This window comes from Oncorhynchus mykiss, chromosome Y (genome assembly GCF_013265735.2).
Source record: "Oncorhynchus mykiss isolate Arlee chromosome Y, USDA_OmykA_1.1, whole genome shotgun sequence".
Taxonomy (NCBI): Eukaryota; Metazoa; Chordata; class Actinopteri; order Salmoniformes; family Salmonidae; genus Oncorhynchus; species Oncorhynchus mykiss.
The window spans coordinates 25,153,290-25,178,471 of NC_048593.1; the positions used below are offsets into that span (position 1 = coordinate 25,153,290).

Genomic DNA, 25,182 nt, shown 5'->3' on the forward strand with positions numbered 1-25,182 from the left:
AACTCCCTCCAAAGATTTTCTATGGGTTTGAGATCTGGAGACTGGCTACGCCACTCCAGGACCTTGAAATGCTTCTTACGAAGCCACTCCTTCGCTGCCCGGGCGGTGTGTTTGGGATCATTGTCATGCTGAAAGACCCAGCCACGTTTCATCTTCAATGCCCTTGCTGATGGAAGGAGGTTTTCACTCAAAATCTCACGATACATGGCACCATTCATTCTTTCCTTTACACGGATCGGTCATCCTGGTCCCTTTACAGAAAAACAGCCCCAAAGCATGATGTTTCCACCCCCATGCTTCACAGTAGGGTGGTGGTGCAACTCAGCATTCTTTGTCCTCCAAACACGACGAGTTGAGTTTTTACCAAAAAGTAAAATGTTGGTTTCATCTGACCATACGACATTCTCCCGATCTTCTTCTGGATCATCCAAATGCTCTCTAGCAAACTTCAGACGGGCCTGGACATGTACTGGCTTAAGCAGGGGGACACGTCTGGCACTGCAGGATTTGAGTCCCTGGCGGCGTAGTGTGTTACTGATGGTAGGCTTTGTTACTTTGGTCCCAGCTCTCTGCAGGTCATTCACTAGGTCCCCCCGTGTGGTTCTGGGATTTTTGCTCACCGTTCTTGTGATCATTTTGACCCCACAGGGTGAGATCTTGCGTGGAGCCCCAGATCGAGGGACATTATCAGTGGTCTTGTATGTCTTCCCTTTCCTAATAACTGCTCCCACAGTTGATTTCTTCAAACCAAGCTGCTTACCTATTGCAGATTCAGTCTTCCCAGCCTGGTGCAGGTCTACAATTTTGTTTCTGGTGTCCTTTGACAGCTCTTTGGTCTTGGCCATAGTGGAGTTTGGAGTGTGACTGTTTTAGGTTGTGGACAGGTGTCTTTTATACTGATAACAAGTTCAAACAGGTGCCATTAATGCAGGTAACGAGTGGAGGACAGAGGAGCCTCTTAAAGAAGAAGTTACAGGTCTGTGAGAGCCAGAAATCTTGCTTGTTTGTAGGTGACCAAATACTTATTTTCCACCAATATACAGTATATATATATATATATATGTATGTATATGTATTTTTGACAAATATTGAACATGTATAAGCACCCACCCACCAGGTGGGTATGAAGTTAGTCCTGTTTTGTAGGAGATTTCCCCTGCTGATTACAGAAGGAGCCCATGAGGGTGGTGCTGTCTCCATGTGTTGCTCTTTGTCCAACTACTCATCCTTATCTTATCTCAAGTCAAGCCTGGACAATGTCACCTTGTCTGGGCTTCCCGTTCACGTCATCACTATCAACTTGACTGTATCCATCTGCTCATGACAGTGTGGTATTGTTGGGAAAAGCTGGGGAAAGCCAACCTACAAAAGAGCTTGAAGGAGAATACAGGTTCAGGGATTTTTCTGCCCTTTTAGGCCCAAGCATTTCGGGATGGAAAAACACTGAGTGTAAACAACTATAACCTGATATAAAGTATGTAGAAAATATATAGGTCTTAAATATTTTATAATATAAGCTTTGAGAACTAACGATGCTCGGCAGTCAGGGAGAATTGAACATTCCCAAAACAATGAATTTAGCAGTATTGATTTTGTTATGTTTATTATGTTTGAGCAAAATAACACAGCATGAACTATGTCAAAATGCTTATAGTTGCAGGAAATTCACTTTAAAACTGAAACATTTTCTCTCATCTCTATTGCAAAATGTGTAAAATTACAGGAAATTAGCTGTAAAACTGAAACATTTTCTCTCAATTCCCTGGAGAAATTTGTAGAATTGCAGGAAATTGGTTTAAATATTCAAACATTTCTTTACACCACACTGCCAATATGGCCTAGTCATTGCACAACTGAATGCATTCAACCGAAAAGTGTCTTCCGCACTTGACCCCACCCCTCTGAGTTAGAGAGCTGCGGGGGGCTGCCTGGGGCGGCAGGGTAGCCTAGTGGTTAGAGCGTTGGACTAGTAACCGGAAGGTTGTGAGTTCAAACCCCCGAGCTGACAAGGTACAAATCTGTCGTTCTGCCCCTGAACAGGCAGTTAACCCACTGTTCCCAGGCCGTCATTGAAAATAAGAATTTGTTCTTAACTGACTTGCCTGGTTAAATAAAGGTAAAATAAAAAAAATAAATAAAAAATAGACACAGCGCCCTGGAAGCAGTTGTTGTTGGGCTTAACTGCCTTGCAGAACAGCAGATTTTTCCACCTTGCCGGCTCAGGGATTCAAACAAGTGACCTTTCGGCTGCTGGCCCAACACTTTCAACCACCGGGCTATCTAAAATGTTCTCTAAAATCCAGCCGCACCGACAGGCCGACCACACCCGTTACCACGCCCCCCCCCCCTGCCACGCCCACCACCTAAACCGCTTTTTGATGGAGAAAAGTGTCCTGGGGTTTGCTCTGTATAGAGAAAGTTGGCATCTACCAGCACAGAGAAGTTGGAACTGAAGTTGGAAGGATTGGAACACTGCCTTGAAATAGCCCTCGCAGATGCCTGCTCAATATTCTGACGGTCTCTGAGAGCTGATATAGTCACAGCTAACAAGATGGTCTGGCAGAAACCTCTCTAACTTTATTTTCCCAAAACGTTCTGACTGCATCAGAAAGAGAAGGGAAGCAAGATGTTTCCACCCAAACTAAATCTGTTTATTTATCCATTAGCTTACTAATGTGCTGGCCCCAGTCATGTCTCTGGCTATTTAAATCCACTTTTCTACAGTTGCACACACACACATTGGTCAGTAATTGCATCCCTAGCCTGGTGGTGGAATTCAGAATGACCTTCCATTGGATTTGGTCTGCACACTCTGCAGAGACAGAAAGAGAGTGGAAGTTCGCATAAAGTTGACTTTTCGCTCAGCAGAGATGCAGCTCTCCAACACTGCACTCTCATGTGAAATGTGACTACTACTTCCATTGGATCTATTTCAAAATCTCTAATCTCTAATCTCAGGATCTTACAAGTCAAAGCCTGAAGGGACCCTTTACCAGGTGGTGGTCAGACTTTTGCCAAGCCGACATAGAGCAGCCTGGCTCTCTATAGCGCCCTGGTCAATGTCCAGACGTGTGATTTAATATGTAGCTTTATGGCCTGACACCACAAGACAGGATCATAACATTAAAACCTCATTCAACCTCACAACCTCACTCTCCGAGCCGAGATATCTGTATGATTACGTTGACAAATGTAATCACTGCAGTATGTTCGTTCTATTACTGGAAATCAGTAACCCAGAGGGCCTGGAGGGCCATATGTAGCCTTGGATGAAAGTCCCCTCCAGTGATTCCTCCCCTCTGGCCTCATAGTGAGAGCAGAAGAGCAGAGGCCACAAGGACCATTGCGTGCTAACACGCTGGACCTCTGAAACGGCACTGTGTAATCAGGCAGAGCATTTGCTCCCAATGCAGGATTCCTGAGGAGAGGAGCAGAGCAGGAAGCACACACTCTCATATCTCTTGTACAGACACTCTCATATCTCTTGTACAGACACTCTCATATCTCTTGTACAGACACTATCACATCTCTTGTACAGACACTATCATATCTCTTGTACAGACACTATCGCATCTCTTGTACAGACACTATCACATCTCTTGTACAGACCCTATCACATCTCTTGTACAGACACTATCATATCTCTTGTACAGACACTATCACATCTCTTGTACAGACACTATCACATCTCTTGTACAGACACTATCACATCTCTTGTACAGACACTATCACATCTCTTGTACAGACCATATCACATCTCTTGTACAGACACTCTCATATCTCTTGTACAGACACTATCACATCTCTTGTACAGACACTATCACATCTCTTGTACAGACACTCTCACATCTCTTGTACAGACACTATCACATCTCTTGTACAGACACTATCATATCTCTTGTACAGACACTATCACAGCTCTTGTACAGACACTATCACATCTATCACCCCCCCCCAGGAGCTAGTTCCTCTTGTTCCTCCTTACAACATCCCGTACAGTTCATAGACAGATCACTGCACTAACCATCATTCAGCTAATGCCTGTCTTTAGGGTTCTGGGCAAGAATGGGATTTCTTCTGAAATATCTCCCATTCCCTCGACATTCCCTCGACACGTATAGTGTCTCTGTGGGGTCATGAGTGCCTTCAGAACAGAATGCACTCTGGGATGGGTAGCTCAGACATGGCAGTAGTGTGCTGTCCCAGAATTCCTCTCTGTATGCTGTCACATCCTCCTAATGATGGAACAGGAAACATCACTGAGAGTGACACCACATCACCTCAATTAAAAGTTCAAACCAGTCCCACACAAGGAGAAGGACCATCGTGAATATTAGATTGAGGTAGTCACGTTCTTTCTTTTTCTTCTCTCTTTATACTCTGTTTTCTCTTCAGCCAGCCACAAAGGTAACACGTTACCGTTAGGTGGGAAATGAGGGAAGTCAGAGGTAACCAAGCCCACAATACATCACATGAGATTACATTTTTGTCATATGCTATTAATTCCAGAGTATAGGAAAGACGTCTTTGTTTGCTATTAACCTTTTCAGAGCAACAAGGTAACAATTCACTCTCACCTTGGAATACAAAATAGAACTGTTTGATAGCAATATATTGTCACAATCCTGACAATATAACTAGATGTTGGGAGTGTGAAAAAGAGTTCTACTGTGGTGGTATGGTAATATGAAAAAGACTGTTCTATTGTGGTAGTATGGTAATATGAAAAAGACTGTTCTACTGTGGTAGTATGGTAATATGGAAAAGACTGTTCTATTGTGGTAGTATGGTAATATGGAAAAGACTGTTCTACTGTGGTGGTATGGTAATATGAAAAAGACTGTTCTATTGTGGTAGTATGGTAATATGGAAAAGACTGTTCTATTGTGGTAGTATGGTAATATGAAAAAGACTGTTCTACTGTGGTAGTATGGTAATATGGAAAAGACTGTTCTATTGTGGTAGTATGGTAATATGGAAAAGACTGTTCTACTGTGGTAGTATGGTAATATGGAAAAGACTGTTCTATTGTGGTAGTATGGTAATATGAAAAAGACTGTTCTACTGTGGTAGTATGGTAATATGGAAAAGACTGTTCTATTGTGGTAGTATGGTAATATGGAAAAGACTGTTCTACTGTGGTAGTATGGTAATATGGAAAAGATTGTTCTACTGTGGTGGTATGGTAATATGGAAAAGACTGTTCTATTGTGGTAGTATGGTAATATGAAAAAGACTGTTCTACTGTGGTAGTATGGTAATATGGAAAAGACTGTTCTACTGTGGTAGTATGGTAATATGGAAAAGACTGTTCTATTGTGGTAGTATGGTAATATGGAAAAGACTGTTCTACTGTGGTAGTATGGTAATATGGAAAAGACTGTTCTACTGTGGTAGTATGGTAATATGGAAAAGACTGTTCTATTGTGGTAGTATGGTAATATGGAAAAGACTGTTCTACTGTGGTAGTATGGTAATATGAAAAAGACTGTTCTACTGTGGTAGTATGGTAATATGGAAAAGACTGTTCTATTGTGGTAGTATGGTAATATGGAAAAGACTGTTCTACTGTGGTGGTATGGTAATATGAAAAACACTGTTCTACTGTGGTAGTATGGTAATATGGAAAAGACTGTTCTATTGTGGTAGTATGGTAATATGGAAAAGACTGTTCTACTGTGGTGGTATGGTAATATGAAAAACACTGTTCTACTGTGGTAGTATGGTAATATGGAAAAGACTGTTCTATTGTGGTAGTATGGTAATATGGAAAAGACTGTTCTACTGTGGTAGTATGGTAATATGAAAAACACTTTTCTACTGTGGTGGTATGGTAATATGAAAAAGACTGTTCTACTGTGGTAGTATGGTAATATGGAAAAGACTGTTCTACTGTGGTAGTATGGTAATATGAAAAACACTTTTCTACTGTCGTAGTATGGTAATATGAAAAACACTTTTCTACTGTGGTGGTATGGTAATATGAAAAAGACTGTTCTATTGTGGTAGTATGGTAATATGAAAAAGAGTTAGTTCTACTGTGGTAATATGGTAATATGGAAAATACTGTTCTACTGTGATAGTATGGTAATATGAAAAATACTGTTCTACTGTGGTAATATGAAAAAGGCTGTTCTACTGTGGTAATATGAAAAAGAATGTTCTACTGTGGTATGGTGATATGGAAAATACATTTCTACTGTAAATATATTTATACTGTGGTGGTATGGTCATATGGAAAATATATTTATACTGTGGTGGTATGGTCATATGGAAAATATATTTATACTGTGGTGGTATGGTCATGTGGAAAATATATTTATACTGTGGTGGTATGGTAATATGGAAAATATATTTATACTGTGGTGGTATGGTCATATGGAAAATACATTTCTACTGTGGTGGTATGGTCATATGGAAAATATATTTATACTGTGGTGGTATGGTCATATGGAAAATATATTTATACTGTGGTGGTATGGTCATATGGAAAATATATTTATACTGTGGTGGTATGGTCATGTGGAAAATATATTTATACTGTGGTGGTATGGTCATGTGGAAAATATATTTATACTGTGGTGGTATGGTCATATGGAAAATATATTTATACTGTGGTGGTATGGTAATATGGAAAATATATTTATACTGTGGTGGTATGGTCATATGGAAAATATATTTATACTGTGGTGGTATGGTCATGTGAAAAATATATTTATACTGTGGTGGTATGGTCATATGGAAAATATATTTATACTGTGGTGGTATGGTCATGTGGAAAATATATTTATACTGTGGTGGTATGGTCATATGGAAAATATATTTATACTGTGGTGGTATGGTCATATGAAAAAGACTGTTCTACTGTGGTAATATGGTGATATGGAAACGCTCCAAACTGAGTGACCTATACATGTCACAAGAATGAACATGAGAAGATTGAAACATTGATTACAACTTTTCTAGGGGCAAAGGATGTCATTGAGTTGTAAGCGGCAGTGCACATTTAGTGATGTACAGTAAGAGGGGGAGGAGTTCTAGGGATGTACAGTAAGAGGGGCAGGAGTTCTAGAGATGTACAGTAAGAGGGGGAGGAGTTCTAGGGATGTACAGTAAGAGGGGGAGGAGTTATAGGGATGTTCAATAAGAGGGGGAGGAGTTCTAGAAGAGAGAGCCTGGAGGTCACACTGCACCACAGTCTCAGCCAGCCTGTATACACACACACACACACACACACACACACACACACACACACACACACACACACACACACACACACACACACACAGTCAGAGCATGTGCAATGCTGGCATCTCTACCAATTAATGGTAATTCAGTCAGTATGGTCCAAAACCAATAGAAACTGTCTCCCCACTTTCCATTATCCTCCAGGTCACAGAGTAACATGTCTGGGTGTTATTATATATACAGTATAGTAGGTAGACAACTCCAGAAATGTTTGTGGAACTAATGAGTTTCAATGGAAAAACATATATTCATGAGACCACTGCCTTTTATTCCCTCTGTTATGCTGTATTTAACAGTCAAACTAACCACATTCCTACAATGCCTGGAGCAGGCGTGCAATTCACTTTGCTTTGTGTTATCTTTTGTCCTCAGAAAATGGCTGAAGGGAATAAACAGCTTTGAGCCTTTCAGGATTTCCGTGTTTCCTGGAGGCGAGAATTGGCATAGAATGGTGTTTTGATGTTCGACAGAGGCTTCAGAGATGTGGCTAAAACAGAGAGAGAGAGGGAGCGAAAGTGAGGGGGAGGGTGGTTTGAGGGAGCTCTCTGTGGTGGTCTAAGGTGAGCCGTCTGCCTGTGCTGGTGGAACCCGTCATGGCCATGAAACCATAGAACCAGCACAGCATATAGCTAGCTGTGTGTTCCTGATTGTTCCCGTCTGAGGGAGAAGTGGTTTAGTCATGGGAAGGGAAGGACACCTTGTGTGGTTGTCAGGCTGGTTTAAGATGGTCGAGGCTGAGACGAGACTGTGTGTGCCCCAGAGGACGATGGCTGAGTGTGGGCTGATGGATGCCACTGATGCTGTCACTGGGGTGAGGAGGCACACGTGGAACCGGGTGCCTCCTCGCCGGGTGCTGATTTGATCTCGTCTCCATTCTTGAATGTTCGCTGAAGCTTCTAGGGAGGTCACTGGGTCCCTTCTGTTTCACACTTACATAAACACACACACACACACACACACACACGGGTCCTTTGTAGCTCAGTTGGTAGAGCATGTCGCTTGTAACGCCAGTGTAATGAGTTTGATTCCTGGAACCACACATATGTAAAATGCATGAATGCCCACAACTCTCCCCTCGTAGGTAATGCCCACAACCCCCCCCCCCCCCCCCCCCATAGTTAATGCCCACAACTCCCCCCGTAGTTAATGCCCACAACTCCCCCTCCCCCATAGTTAATGAACACCCCCCCCCCATAGTTAATGAACGCAACCTCCCCCCCCATAGTTAATGAACACAACTCCCCCCATAGTTAATGCACACAACTCCCCCCCCCCCCCCCATAGTTAATGCACACAACTCCCCCCCATAGTTAATGCACACAACTCCCCCCCCTTGGTAATGCACACAACTCCCCCCATAGTTAATGCACACAACTCCCCCCTATAGTTAATGCACACAACTCCCCCCCCATAGTTAATGCACACAACTTCCCCCTATAGTTAATGAACACAACCCCCCCATAGTTAAAGCACACCCCCCCATAGTTAATGAACACAACCCCCCCATAGTTAATGCACACAACCCCCCGCCCCGCATAGTTAATGAACACAACCCCCCCCATAGTTAATGAACACAACCCCCCCATAGTTAATGCACACAACCCCCCGCCCCGAAATAGTTAATGAACACAACCCCCCCATAGTTAGTGAACACAACTCCCCCCATAGTTAATGAACACATCTCCCCCCATAGTTAGTGAACACAACTCCCCCCATAGTTAGTGAACACAACTCACCCCCATAGTTAATGCACACATCTCACCCCCCATAGTTAGTGAACACAACTCCCCCCATAGTTAGTGAAGTCAAGTCCCCCCATAGTTAGTGAACACAACTCCCCCCATAGTTAGTGAACACAACTCCCCCCATAGTTAGTGAACACAACTCCCCCCCATAGTTAATGCACACATCTCACCCCCCATAGTTAATGAACACAACTCCCCCCATAGATAATGCACACATCTCACCCCCCCATAGTTAATGAACACATCTCTCCCCCCATAGTTAATGCACACATCTCACCCCCCCCATAGTTAGTGAACACAACTCCCCCCCATAGTTAATGAACACAACACCCCCATAGTTAATGCACACATCTCCCCCCCCCCCCCCATAGTTAATGAACACAACTCCCCACCATAGTAAATGCACACATCTCACCCCCCATAGTTAATGAACACAACTCCCCCCATAGTTAGTGAACACAACTCCCCCCCATAGTTAGTGAACACAACTCCCCCCATAGTTAGTGAACACAACTCCCCCCCATAGTTAGTGAACACAACTCCCCCCATAGTTAATGCACACATCTCACCCCCCATAGTTAATGAACACAACTCCCCCATAGATAATGCACACATCTCACCCCCCATAGTTAATAAACACAACTCCCCCCATAGTTAATGCACACAACTCCCCCCTATAGTTAATGCACACAACTCCCCCCCATAGTTAATGCACACAACTCCCCCCTATAGTTAATGAACACAACCCCCCCATAGTTAAAGCACACCCCCCCCATAGTTAATGAACACAACCCCCCCATAGTTCATGCACACAACCCCCCGCCCCGCATAGTTAATGAACACAACCCCCCCATAGTTAATGCACACAACCCCCCGCCCCGCATAGTTAATGAACACAACCCCCCCATAGTTAGTGAACACAACTCCCCCCATAGTTAATGAACACAACTCCCCCCATAGTTAGTGAACACAACTCCCCCCATAGTTAGTGAACACAACTCCCCCCCATAGTTAATGCACACATCTCACCCCCCATAGTTAGTGAACACAACTCCCCCCATAGTTAGTGAAGTCAAGTCCCCCCATAGATAGTGAACACAACTCCCCCCATAGTTAGTGAACACAACCCCCCCCATAGTTAGTGAACACAACTCCCCCCCCCATAGTTAATGCACACATCTCACCCCCCATAGTTAATAAACACAACTCCCCCCATAGTTAATGCACACAACTCCCCCCCATAGTTAATGCACACAACTCACCCCCCATAGTTAATAAACACAACTCCCCCCTATAGTTAATGAACACAACCCCCCCCATAGTTAATGAACACTACCCCCCGCCCCGCATAGTTAATGAACACAACCCCCCCATAGTTAATGCACACAACCCCCGCCCCGCATAGTTAATGAACACAACCCCCCCATAGTTAGTGAACACAACTCCCCCCATAGTTAATGAACACAACTCCCCCCATAGTTAGTGAACACAACTCCCCCCATAGTTAGTGAACACAACTCCCCCCCATAGTTAATGCACACATCTCACCCCCCATAGTTAGTGAACACAACTCCCCCCATAGTTAGTGAAGTCAAGTCCCCCCATAGATAGTGAACACAACTCCCCCCATAGTTAGTGAACACAACTCCCCCCCACAGTTAGTGAACACAACTCCCCCCCATAGTTAATGCACACATCTCACCCCCCATAGTTAATGAACACAACTCCCCTTATAGTTAATGAACACAACTCCCCCATAGATAATGCACACATCTCACCCCCCCATAGTTAATGAACACAACTCCCCCCATAGTTAATGAACACAACTCCCCCCATAGATAATGCACACATCTCACCCCCCCATAGTTAATGAACACAACTCCCCCCATAGTTAATGCACACATCTCACCCCCCCATAGTTAGTGAACACAACTCCCCCCTTAGTTAGTGAACACAACCCCCCCCATAGTTAATGCACACATCTCACCCCCGCATAGTTAATGAACACAACTCCCCACCATAGTTAATGCACACATCTCACCCCCCATAGTTAATGAACACAACTCCCCACCATAGTTAATGCACACATCTCACCCCCCATAGTTAATGAACACAACTCCCCCCATAGTTAATGCACACATCTCACCCCCCATAGTTAGTGAAGTCAACTCCCCCCATAGTTAGTGAACACAACTCCCCCCCATAGTTAGTGAACACAACTCCCCCCCATAGTTAATGCACACATCTCACCCCCCATAGTTAATGAACACAACTCCCCCCATAGATAATGCACACATCTCACCCCCCATAGTTAATAAACACAACTCCCCCCATAGATAATGCACACATCGCACCCCCCATAGTTAATGAACACAACTCCCCCCATATTTAGTGAACATAACTCCCCCCCATAGTTAGTGAACACATCTCACCCCCCCATAGTTAATGAACACATCTCACCCCCCCATGGTTAATGAACACATCTCCCCCCCATAGTTAATGAACACATCTCCCCCCCATAGTTAAAAAACACATCTCCCCCATAGTTAGTGAACACAACTCCCCCCCATAGTTAGTGAACACATCTCACCCCCCCCATAGTTAGTGAACACATCTCACCCCCCCATAGTTAATGCACACATCTCACCCCCCCATGGTTAATGAACACATCTCCCCCCCATAGTTAATGAACACATCTCCCCCCATAGTTAATGAACACATCTCCCCCATAGTTAATGAACACAACTCCCCCCATAGTTAATGCACAGAAATGCTTTTCAACTCATGCTTTTCTGTTGTTGGCCATGATCTGTACTGTTTCAGCCCTTAATGGGATCTCAGCTCATTGTTATCTACTGGGCCAACCCTCAACCTCTGATAGTAAGAGGCTTGGTACGGTAGAGAGGCATGTTTGTGGAGTAGTTGTGAGAGTCCTCAGTGTGAAGTGTGGTTGAAACAGACATAGACCACCACTGTGGCCTGACTGCCTGACTCCTCAACACTGCTGATGATGGCTAATGGGAACCAACAGTTACTTTAGCACTCAACTAAGTGTCAAGTGCCAAATCTGATTTCAATGTTGTGGTTAACCTTCAGTGTTAAGTGCCTACCCTTTCAAAGGAAATTGCAATTGGATAACTGACTGTGTGTGTGTGTGTGTGTTCCCCAGTGAGCATGACGTGGGGGAGGATGACATCTACGACTGTGTTCCCTGTGAGGATGATGGAGATGACATCTACGAGGACATCATCAAGGTGGAAGTACGACAACCCATGGTGAGAGCTTTGTGTTGGCTTGTGTTTATGTCATTCTCTGCGTGTCTCTTTATCCGTGTGCATGGGTGTGTCTGTCTCTGTGTGTGTGTGACCTCTCTGACCTATGATGCTATCTATCTGTCGGTGTGTGTTCTGCCCTGCTCATCTGCTGTGTTTTCCCTTCCTGACGCTGCAGATCAGATACATGCAGGTAAGTGCCCTGACTCACCGATCTGTCATCCGGCTCTATTCAACAGTCTGTCTGAGACGGACGTGTCCCACAACCCCCTTCCCCTCAGATCAATGACCTACAGCACAGCACATGTCAAGGGAAACCCTATCTGCCCCTATGTGTGTGTGACTCAGTGTGACGTCAACATATCACCGTCAACAACATGACAGTCTCTCTGTATGACATCATCAAAAGCCGCCACATGCCAGATCAAAACCCCGATACAGACTCTCAATAAAACGCTGCTGTCATCAGTTCCTATGGCAGCGTTGTAGCGATGATCCCTGGTTGGGTGTTTGTTTTCTATTACCCAGCTGGATCTGGGCCTGGGAGTCTCTAATTGGCTGTGGTTTGACTTGATTATCCCCCTATTGTATTATCAGAACTGCTCATTAACATTCAGCCCGGTTCCAGATGACACAATAGAATGAATACTCCTCTCAACACAACAACCAAGACTGTTGACAGACAATTGAGACGGAGATGATGTCACAGATTTTTGCACGTATTGTTATTCACAGATATTTTTTATTTATATATATTTTTCAACTGTCTCTCAGTTTTTCATTGCGTTTCACTGATTCACTGATCTGATACTGTTAGGCTAGCCAGCCTCCCACTCCTCTCCCCGCCACCCCACAGCCGTAGGCCTCATGAGATGCCCCCCCCCCCCCCCCCCCCCCAACCATAGGCCCTATGAGTAATGCTCTGTGTTCCTCTGTTTGTTTTCCCTGTCCTCATTCTCCTCCTTTCCTTAATGGCGGGCCTGTTTGCGTGGCTAAATAAGTCTGGATGTGGCGGGCGGCTGCATTTGCCTTGGCCGTTCCACGCTCCCCGGCTTGTCTCTGCTCTCCTCTGCTCTGTGGCTGGCCCCAGATGTTCCCCTGATACAGAGCTACATACACAGATGTTCATTAGCACTTGGCCATGAGCAAGCCAGCCAGCCAGCAGTCAACTCATACAAAGCCCCGGGTCCAGTGTTTATGTCACCGCTTTCCCACAACACGGACAATCGGCTCGCGTTTCACAACCTGGTCCCAGCAATTACAGTTCATCAGAAGTATCATATTCTATTGGATCATGTAGGAGTGCAGTGAGGAGGGAGAATTGGGATCATTTCATTAAAAATGCCCATCAAATTCCCATTGAGGGGTTTGGATGCAGTCCTGCGGGGCCTCTGGGGGTGGCGGGCTCTGTTCTGTTTACAGTCACAACTCCCTATTGGCAGCTGAAACTCAAAGGGGAAATACATTGCGTCCTTCGTGTGTCCGTGTTACCTCATTAATTCGGCAGATGTTGAAGTCCATTTGGATGATGAGTATTGTACATTGTATATAATGGTAAACAGTGTATACAGGATGTGTACAGTACAATATGATTTGTAATAAAGACCTTGTCAGAGCATGACTAAATAGCAGCCCCATGCATTTGAGACCCATCATTAGACAATTAGCCACATGAACTACATTGTCAGTGACGTGTCATACAATGACAAAATGACAGCCCAGCATCAGTTCTCCTGCCGTTAATTACCTCCACAGAAAATGGGCATGACAGAAGACGACAAGAGAAACTGCTGCTTAGTGGAGATCCAGGAGACTGAGGCCAAGTACTACAAGACGCTGGAGGACATTGAGAAGGTGGGTGAGGGACGAAGGTGGGGAGAAGTTGTGTGTGTGTGCGGTGGGTGGGTGGCTATCAGTGTTGGTTGTAGCTTTCTGCTAGAGTAGGTATGTTTTGTCACGTCTCCTGTGTCAAACACACAGACGGTGTGGAAATGTCAGCTATTGGCAGGTTCATTGGAGAGAACAAATGTCAGTGGAGCAGGTCGATGGGCTTATTATTGGCACTGTCCCATGGGAAGAGACCGATCCCCAGGGCTCTATGGATATACACTCGTGCCCACACACAAACACACACACACACACAGTTCTCCCAAGGTTGTAAATTATGTTTAGATCAGCGGATAAACAGAAGCTTCTCCATGATGAGAAATATATTCTTGTCAATAATATCCACTGGTTCCATTAGACTAAAGGTGTGTTTGTGTTTGCTGAGCCAATTATACCAGAATCACCTTGTTATAATCAGAGGACTTGTTTGGGCTTGATTGAGCTGGGCTTAATAAAGCTGTCGTCTCTTCATTGCATTTTAATAGATCTATTTGTTATCATTAAGATGATGTAATGTGACAAGCATACAATGACGTTAGTCAAACAACAGGGAAAGTGTGCCCCAGTAGACATCGGTTTAGCAAACACCGTCAGCGCTCGACTTTCACAGCATGTCATGGGCACTCTCAACGGACGGCTCGCATGTGTGTCTAAGAGAGGGATTTGGCTGGCAACACCGAGAAGTACCACGTTCTGGCGAAGCCTGTTTTGAGACTTGTTTTCCTTGGTGCCTAGCGCATGCCATTGAATTGAACCAGTGTTTTAGTCACACCTTTACACTACCACCGATGTATCGACAATACCAACGGCTTGAGTCAAGCACAGTTCTACTGTACAGATGTAGGATCTTAATTTGACCGATATTATCACCGTAAAATAATTGAACGTTTAGTCCATAATGTTGATTGTGGTTGATTGTGGTGGTTGGGCTATTAGCCTGCCGAAAGTAGGCTACATGAAAAGTGCAATACGGTTCGTGTAACCGTGTGTTAGAGTGCATTTTCCAGTTTATTTATGTAAATCATAAAGATAATCAGGAAAATTCTCAGCAATAACTGCGTGGTCAAATTACCTGTGTATTTTAATTTCACTACTGCTGTTTTGGTATTGTACAGAATTATATGATTCCCCTGAAGCAAGTTCTAAGTCCACAAGACATGGGGGCCATCTTTGTAAATCTGGAGGTGAGTACACGCTGGTGATGATGAGAGTGATCCTTGTGTCAGTGTTGATGGTAGAGGTTTTGTTAACAAGTGTGGTTGTCCTGTACCCCATACAGGATGTGATTAAGGTCCACTTTGCTCTGCTGAGGGCCATCGACCTCAACATGGTGAGCGGAGGCAACGGTCTGGGGAAGATCTTCATAGACTTCAAGGAAAGGTTAGTAACCTCAAGGAGGTTTGTGTGTGTGTGTGTGTGTGTGTGTGATCAGTATTCCCTGTGCTGCCCTACATGCAGTTGGATTTAGATGCACGATTTCCTGATAAGCCCGGCTAAATGGGGTTAGTTTCAACGGAATAAGTCAATTCATTTCAAATGCATGTAACAAATAGCTGACTGGGTCTGTAACACTATATAAAAACACTATATAAAGAAAATAACCTAGTTAGGAGGAGAGGAGCCTCTACATGTACTGCGTTCTGTGTAGGGTGTATATACTGTTGACATGGATTCCTGTCTTCTACTATGTTCATGAAACACAGTGGCAGTCGGAGCTCTAGAACAGTCCAGCTGCAGTACAGTACTGTGGATGATGATTTGCATGCAAATGGTGGAGTGCTGTTGTGATTCCCGCTGCGCTGCTCACTAGGTAATTGTAATAATGGCTCTGGTAATGACGGGATGTAGCCATGACAGCCCTCCAGGAATGTTAGTCCTGATCCAGACTTATTCTGGGACATTCACATGGAGCTGAGCCAAACCGCGGAAAGTATATATATATGTGTGTGTGTGTGTGTTTGTGTTTGTGTGTGTGTGTGTGTGTGTGTGTGTGTGTGTGTGTGTGTGTGTGTGTGTGTGTGTGTGTGTGTGTGTGTGTGTGTGTGTGTGTGTGTGTGTGTGTCTGTGTGTGCCTGTGCGTGTGTGCCTGTGTATGAGCATGTTTGTGTGTACACTGTGGATGGTGATCTGATTGCAGTAAACACCTGGTAAGGGCGATGTACTGTATGCTTGCCGCCGTCCTCCCATCCCAAACAGAGAGCAATGGATTTGTATAGTTTCAGTTTGTCAGATTGTGTAGGTAATTATCTCATTGCACGGCTGTTCGGGGAGCTTGGAGAGCTGCATCACAACAGAGCTAGCGTGACGACAACGACACTCTCTATCCCAATCACACCTCGCTCCCTCACTACCTCCCCAAGCACAAACTCCTCCCCATCTTGCTGACACTGCTGATCTGATTGAGCTGTCCGTAGAGCTCAACTCTCTCACGCTATGCTAAACCAGGCCTGTGATGTGGGCTCTTCACTAGTACAATACTGAAATACTACACTTTTAGCTCACTACACAGCTCCTAGTTATGGCCCACGGTCAAATTATGGGCCACCGCTTGGTCTGCCAGCTGATGCTACTTAAGGCCAGGCTTCCATATGACTATGCTGTGTAGGATTAGAGTTGTGACTTGTAGAAGGTTGAACTTCCTACACAGCATAGTAATGTGGAAGCCTGGCCTTAAGTAGCATCAGCTGGCAGACCAAGCGGTGTCCCATAATTTGACCGTGGGCCATAACTAGGAGCTGATGCTGTTTAGCAACAGGCTAAACAGCTCTTTCCTCCGGCCCTCCCATCACCAGAGCATTGAAAGATGTCAACGATAGGGAATGTTAATATTTACCTTCTGTGACAATCTATTGAATGTGGAACAGGAGGGTATTTTGGGTAAATTATTCATTTGATTTGTGCTGTGCTGAGCCGTGCATCAGCTGCCTTTGGTATTCAGGAGATGATTGACAGACAAACTCCTGTCGTTTCACTATGAGTGGCTGGCTCTCTACCCGGTAACACAGCCTGGAGAACCGGGGATTTTGCACCACTCAGATGGATCCATTCTCATAAAAGCCCCTTGTCGATTGGTTCTAAGGGCCCAGCTTCGTTTAATTAATGTTGTTATCTCCGCTTCTAAGTCCCAGTGACCTTTGCAACAATAGGCCAGATTTGTCCTTTCTCTTTGAGAAATGAATGAAAAGCTTTTCAAGTTGTCATTGCTGCGCCCAGTGAATGATGAAAATGTCAATGTTCTCCACAGCACTGCAGCTAATATAAGCTTTTCTAAAAGGTGCTAAGGCTTGGTGACAGGCTTAATGTTCTGTTTAGAGGAAGGCTCCCAATGTTGGCTTCCCATACCTTACATTGGTGGCTTGCCACTTTTCCCAAACCCCAAACTCATTTCCGGAGTAATCCGCACCCCTGATAACACTGTAATATGTACTTAGAGGCAAACAGAGAAGTGTTTCACCAGAGGGCGCCGCCAGCCTTCCCCTCCATTTGCTGTGTGCTGGATTTGTTCAGCGGAGGTGAGGAGGTCCCAATGCTTTGTGTCAGACAATATTATTACCTCTCTCTGCAGCCTGTCACTTCTGATTTGCCGTGAGATTTCCTCGCCAGCCTGACACTGTATCCCAATGCCACTGCAGACTCCCTACAGAGGCAGGGGAGAGCAGTAACTCCAAATTGTATTTTCTCTGAAATAAAGTGCACGACGACGTTCCCATAATGAGAGACTGTGTAGCTGCAGCAGGGGCGATATTACTGACCGGAAGGGAGAGAGGAGGAATTTAAAGAGGGCACTTACACTGCACGGACTGAGGAACATCTCCCTCTCTCCCACGGGAGACCTCAGTCTAAAGCGACTGTGGCGTTGAGGGGTTGTTTCCACAACAAGCTGTTTTTACCGCCTTCACTCCCTCTCTCTTGTCCCTCTCTAGTACTTTAGGCAGTTGGAACTGTACCTAACTATGGCCATATGAATACAACTCTAGACTGTTTGGTTCTTGCCGTTGTCATATCGCAGTAGGACATTAAGTCTAGGACACGTCTTGACAGGCGCTGCTACCCCCGAGACTGGCAGGCAACAGAAGCGGCAGAGGCCAAGTGAATCGGGACTTTGTCCGCTTCACTTCAACACCTTTTCCCCATGACAGGTCAAGCTCTTTGAGGGCCTGGCAGAAGCCGTCGTGGAGACAAAGTGCTGCTTGAACACCATATGGAGCTCATTCCCTTTGGAGCCTTGGTCCATGCTGTCGACGGTCTAAAATAGAATCAGCATCATCCAGTCTGTATGGCCATTAGAACATTGTTTGGTTAACAGAACCCTCATTACATTCGTTTCCGTCCAATTATGCGTTAGTTTATATGAGAGAGATGTAAATGAAGGGAATGTGTCCATGAGCAGTCGTCTGTACAGTCCATGGTGTTTCTGTGGTGTTGAGGTTTACTTCATACAGTGGTGGTTGATATTGTTTTAACAGTCGACAGCTGTGAGTTATCCTTACCACTCCTGGATCAGTTTCTCTACTCATGACGTTTTAGGGTTAGCTTAAGAGTAGAATTGCACAGATTCATATGCTTGTGCAATTCACCTATGAGAGAGAGAGAGTCACTCACTCACTCACAGAGCAAAGGAATGAAACATAGAACTGTAAAGGGGAAGAGAAAAGAGAAGTAGTACCTGTTGGTTTCTAAGGGAGCTTAACTACACATGTCTCCCAGTGAGATGTGTCCAGACATCAGAAGAGGCTGTGCCTGTCAGTGTCTCAGGGGCTAATTATGTCTCTGTGTGTACATGGCTTTGTGCGTGTGTGTGCAGTCATCTGTGTGTGTGCAAACAGTATGTTTGTGTGAGTGTGTGTAATCATCCCCTTTATTCCACTGCCTGTCTCTGGGAGAACAAAGACAGTGACTCTCCTTTAGAGCTGGAGCAACAAGAAAGCCTGTTATTAGAGGGGTCTGTGAGTATTAGCATTAGCACTGTGACATGTCCTCTCTGCTGTGTCATTGTCAGAGCAGGCCCTGTGTCCCATGTTGAGGTCTGTCACTGAGCAGGGGACAAATATCTCTGTTAGGATGGCCTATGTTCGCCACCTCTCCTGCCTGGTTTTGGAGTGTTTTTAGTGGTGGTGGAGGAGCTCCAGAAAGTGGGCCCTCAGGCACAGAGGAACTGTCCCAGACACACTACACAGGCTACAGGAAACCCTACTGTGAACGCTGCCTAACCCCCGACCAGCTGAGCTCTTCTTCTCTTGTGCAGGTTCTTCATCTGTCTCCTGTTTTCTCTCTGTATCTTTCTCCCTCGCCCCCCTGCTTTTTGTCTCTCTTTATAGCTGTCTGTCTGTCTGTCTGTCTGTCTGTCTGTCTGTCTGTCTGTCTGTCTGTCTGTCTGTCTGTCTGTCTGTCTGTCTGTCTGTCTGTCTGTCTGTCTTCTTATATTCAAAAGGATTCAAAACCTTGTGTCTAATGTACCCGTAATCCATTGTTTCACACTCTCATCACAATATCACTTTCCCCACCAGTCCCTCTACCTTCACGCTCCAGAAATGGCCTTGTAAATTAAGACCTTCATGTTCAATTAGGTCTCTGACACGTGGGTGTGGCTGACACCTGTCCCCGGACCCTCAGGATGCTGAATCTAACTGCCTCTGCCTGGCTGCTGTCTCATTATTGACCAAGGCCCCCATTAATCTTCATCAGAGGAGAGGAGCTGTTTCCCTGGATGTGGATCAGGCCCTAATCATGCCCTTGTTAGCCCCAGGCCTCGCTGTCTCTGACCCAGGCCCAGGCAGGGAGCCTCACAGTGGGTGGCCATAGCTACGTTGCTTGGCCTGAGTTCCAACCATCCAGTCATTACTGGGGTTTAGGGATGGAGAGAGCCGGCCAGATAGTCAGACACTGGATGACTCATCCCTACTCATGGGGATCTAGTTATTGCTTTGTAGAAAGCGATACGGAGAGGTTGGATAAGTTAGTAGGCATTGTAATGGGGTTTGTGCAATCTGCAGGTGCTTAGTTAGTGCTTATTTGTTTCTGTAAGAGGCTTGGGAAAGGAAGTGGGTAGGGTAGTTCCTATTGTCAAAGCACTCTATTAGTGGCTTATGCTGTAAATTGAGGATTACGTTAAAAGGTTTAGAGATGTTCTGTAGTAGTTGAATTGAAAGAAGAAGATAACCACCATTGTTTTAAAATATGGGAGACGTCTCCCAGCTCTCTTTAGCAGTCCTCTTGTCACCGTCAAGGATCTGTCAGAGACATGATTACACCTTAAAAATGGGATTAGACCAAATGGCAGCTCTGCTCTGCTCCAAATTAAGAGAGAGACTGTCAAAAGTGTCAGAGGGGTTTGGCGCTGCCCGTCGTGCCAATGCCCTACTTTGAAAAAGGAGAGAGAGAAATCTGTGCCACGCGCGGTGCCATCCTCTAGGCAAGATTACTTTGGACTCGTTCCTGGATGAAGCGATCTGTGTCAGGTGCCCATTATGCCATTCAAATGAACGTGCCCTTCATATCCTCACTGGCCCAAATGAACACACTTTCTGAAGAGAACTCTTCAAAGCAATATATTAGAATCACTATCTTTAATTCGTGTACGATAATTAAACTACAATTATGACTTATTGGGTAGACTTGTGTATTCTTCAAAATATTTCCCTGGCTTTACACTTCATCTGCCCCCTATGGTGGCGAATGGGTCACCCACTGAACTGTTTAATAGTGTAGTAATGATTTGATATCGAACTCTGTTAGCATGGCTTATTCCTCCTTAGTGGCAAAGGCCCAATGTGTTATTACCTAATACACTGGTCCTTAGAGTCAAAAGCATATTGGTCTATGATGAACTGTGTTGATATTGTGTACCCTTTGCAGGAACCTTACAACAGAATACAATATGTGCTTGTAATAAAACCATAAGAGTGAGAATAATGGTGGTGATGTAATGTTGTGTGCAGGTTGCTGATCTATGGACAGTACTGCAGCCACATGGAGACCGCTCAGAAGACACTGGATGAGCTCATCACCACACGGGAGGAAGTCAAGATGAAAGTAGAGGTACACTAACCACACACACACACACACACATACCACACACACACCACACACACCACACACACACCACACACATACCACACACACACCACACACACACCACACACACACCACACACATACCACACACACACCACACATACCACACACACACCACACACATACCACACACACACACACACACACACACACACACACACACACACACACACACACACACACACACACACACCACACACACACCACACACACACACCACACACATACCACACACACACCACACACATACCACACACACACACACACCACACACATACCACACACACACACACACACCACACACATACCACACACACACCACACACACACCACACACACACCACACACATACCACACACACACCACACACATACCACACACACACCACACACATACCACACACACACCACACACACACCACACACACACACACACACACCACACACACACACACACAGCACACACATACCACACACATACCACACACACACCACACACATACCACACACACACCACACACATACCACACACACACCACACACACACCACACACACACACATACCACACACACACACACACACACCACACACATACCACACACACACCACACACATACCACACACACACCACACACATACCACACACACACCACACACACACCACACACATACCACACACACACACACACACCACACACATACCACACACACACCACACACATACCACACACACACATACCACACACACACCACACACACCACACACACACCACACACACACCACACACATACCACACACATACCACACACACACCACACACACACCACACACATACCACACACATACCACACACACACCACACACACACACACACACACACACCACACACATACCACACACACACCACACACATACCACACACACACACCACACACACACCACACACACACCACACACATACCACACACATACCACACACACACCACACACACACCACACACATACCACACACATACCACACACACACCACACACACACACACACACACACCACACACATACCACACACACACCACACACATACCACACACACACACACACCACACACATACCACACACACACCACACACATACCACACACACACCACACACATACCACACACACACCATCACCCTCCCTTACCACCCAGCTGATATCTGCCTAGCAAAGTTGCTTCAAAACCAGCCTTGGTGTTTTGAATCATTACATTTTACAATGATAGTTTGGCTTCCATCTAAAGCTACTATACTGTAGTAGGACAAACAGCAGTGTCCTGCAAGATTTGATAAACCTGGAATCCCCTGCTGGATTAAATCATGGCCCACTGCTGGCCCAGCCATGCTGCTGGGTTGCACAATTCCGAGTTTTTATCTCTGACCCAGTTCCCAACTAGTGTCAGTAGAAGACAGGTCCCTAGGTTCCGGCCCTGAGGCCTGGGGATGTCCTCCTAACACAGCGAAACTCTACAGCACAGTACTGTACAGTCTCTAACTCCCCTCTGTCACTGAGGGACAAGTACCTCCCGGTCAGCCCTGACCATACTAATACATCCTTACCACGGCTGATTGCAGCTGACTGTCTGGTAATAAAACCAAAGGCCACTGGAAGGCTTTGGGAGTGTCCGAGAGAGGACACAGAAAACATCAACTAGTAACTTCTCAGTAGAAAACGAAACCCAGTGACGATAGGAGAAGGGTAGTTACTAGTGATAGAAGGCTAGCTCTGTGGTGAAGTGGTGGATTAGGGTACATTAGATTAGGGTGTAGGATAGGGGGAAAGCCTGATATTGGGTCTGGGAGCTGTTGACATAATGGAGATGATTATCACCCTGTTATCTGACATATAGAAGGAGGGCTTTGGAATTGATTCTCCCTCCTCAGCCTCACTCTCGGAGCATTCACACACACACACACACACACATGCATGCGCACACACACAGATACAAATACATGCAGGCACGCACGCACGCACACACCCACACACACATATGCATGCACTCACACACGCACGCACTGACAACAATGTGGCTTTTAAAGTGGATTAGAATCAGAGTTATCCCCTCAGGAGAGAGAGAGAGAGACATCAGGCCTGATAATCCCAGTGAACAATGAACGTCTCTTTCTGTAGCGCAGAGGAAAGCATTCAGTATCTACTGGGTTACGATGGCTCATGGTCTGACTCAATGCATTATAATGCAGCTGTATGGCTCGTTGTTTATCTTTTCAGTAGCAAGGACTATGGCTATTATTCAGAGAGGGGGAGGAATGTGTTTTTTCTTTCGTATACAGTGGAGGAATGTCCGTATCAGTCTGAATGGCTTGGTGTAGTTGTTGTCTAAGTGGTAGGGGCTTGGGACACACAGCTGTTGGTACTGTTGTTGGAATGCACTATTTTATTGGACCCCCCAAGTTTTCTGAGCAAAAATATTATTGGTATAGAAATGTTTGTGTTGCGTTCCGGCCCCCTGACCACCCATTCAATAAAAAAATCAGCCTGCGGCTGAATCTAGCTGATGATCCCTGCTATACACAGTTCCATGTTCTGATACATTGTAGGAATGCATTCAATACTGAACACAAATATAATCACAACATGTAAAGTGTTGGTCCCATGTTTCATGAGCTGAAATAAAAGATCCCAGAAATGTTCCACACAAAAAGCTTTTTTCTCTCAAATTTGTTGACATCCATGTTAGTGAGCATTTCTCCTTTGCCAAGATAATCCAGCCGCCTGACAGGTGTGGCAAAATCAAGAAGCTGAATAAACAGCATGATCATTAAACAGGTGCACTTCGTGCTGGGGACAATAAAAGGCCACTCTAAAATGTGCAGTTTTGTCACACAACACAATAACTCAGCAAAACCATTGAAATTGTAGCATGTTGTGTTTATGTTTTTGTTCAGTGTAGTACATGTATTGTGAAAGGTTCTGTTGTCTTGGTAGGAGTGCACTATGAAGGTGCAGGAGGGGAAGTTCAAGCTCCAGGACCTGTTGGTCGTGCCCATGCAGAGAGTACTAAAGTACCACCTCCTACTCAAGGTAAGTGGCACAACAAACCCACAATACAACTTGTGGTAACCCTTAGTCATTAAGTCATTAACGTCGATGGAAATAATGTGACACATTCACGTAATTCCTCAGCACCATCACTCTTCACAAAAGAGGACATTCTTTCAGACAATTTGAAAATACTGAGCATTTCTTGGTATAGAGGTTGAGTGTGCTAGGTTTGTTAAGGCTGAATCTCATGGCCACTCAGTGTACATCCTGGTGTCCCTCCGTTTCCTATCGACCCTGGTCCTCTTCAAGCCCATCACAGGAGGCTGCTGATGGGAGGACGGCTCATAATAATGTCTGGAACAGAGAAAATGGAATATCATCAAACACCTGCAAACCAAGTGTTTGATGTATTTGATACCATTCCACAATTCTGCTCCAGTCATGACCATGAGCCACTTCTCCCCAATTAAGGTGCCACCAACCTCCAGTGATGTCCTCAGACATGGTTTAAACATACACACAGTGTGGCCACTCCCGTCCACACAGACAACCAATGGAGCCTTGTTTCTGGGAACTCTCCCTTAGTAGTCATGCTAGTACAGCAGGCATGTATAAAACAAGCTGTCCAGGCTGCCTGATTCAAAACATGATGAATTAACCAGGCCAGCTCAATAATGAATGAGGTGGGGCTAGCTGATGACGTGGGTATGAAGAGAGTAGATGTGAGCGGAGCACATGACAGGTGATGATGGGGGGACTGCAGTGTGTGGTTTGTTTTTCATCTCAGACTGGGCTGACAGTCTAACTGACTGACTGACTGACTGGCTGACTGGCTAACTGACTGACTGACTGACTGGCTGAATGGCCGACTGACTATCTAACTGACTGACTGGCTGAATCGCTGAATGGCTGACTGA

At 45.2% G+C, this 25,182-nt stretch overlaps 1 protein-coding gene across 18 annotated transcripts in view; it reads left to right on the forward strand.

The window, feature by feature from the left end:
* LOC110509866 (guanine nucleotide exchange factor VAV2) overlaps positions 1 to 25,182 on the forward strand; it is a 258,012-nt gene that overhangs the window by 208,465 nt on the left and 24,365 nt on the right. For 14 of the 18 annotated variants that reach the window (XR_002471495.2, XR_002471497.2, XR_002471499.2 and 11 more), the window contains exons 5-11: positions 12,163 to 12,268; positions 12,444 to 12,458; positions 14,021 to 14,119; positions 15,268 to 15,336; positions 15,432 to 15,532; positions 21,091 to 21,190; positions 24,209 to 24,304. Coding sequence is in view for 9 of the 18 variants with exons in the window: in XM_021591037.2 (XP_021446712.1) it covers positions 12,163 to 12,268; positions 12,444 to 12,458; positions 14,021 to 14,119; positions 15,268 to 15,336; positions 15,432 to 15,532; positions 21,091 to 21,190; positions 24,209 to 24,304 (586 nt within the window). In the remaining 9 variants the exon portion in view is untranslated. The remainder of the gene's footprint in view (positions 1 to 12,162; positions 12,269 to 12,443; positions 12,459 to 14,020; positions 14,120 to 15,267; positions 15,337 to 15,431; positions 15,533 to 21,090; positions 21,191 to 24,208; positions 24,305 to 25,182) is intronic. The other 4 variants (XR_002471498.2, XR_002471503.2, XM_021591044.2 and 1 more) reach the window with 1 other exon arrangement.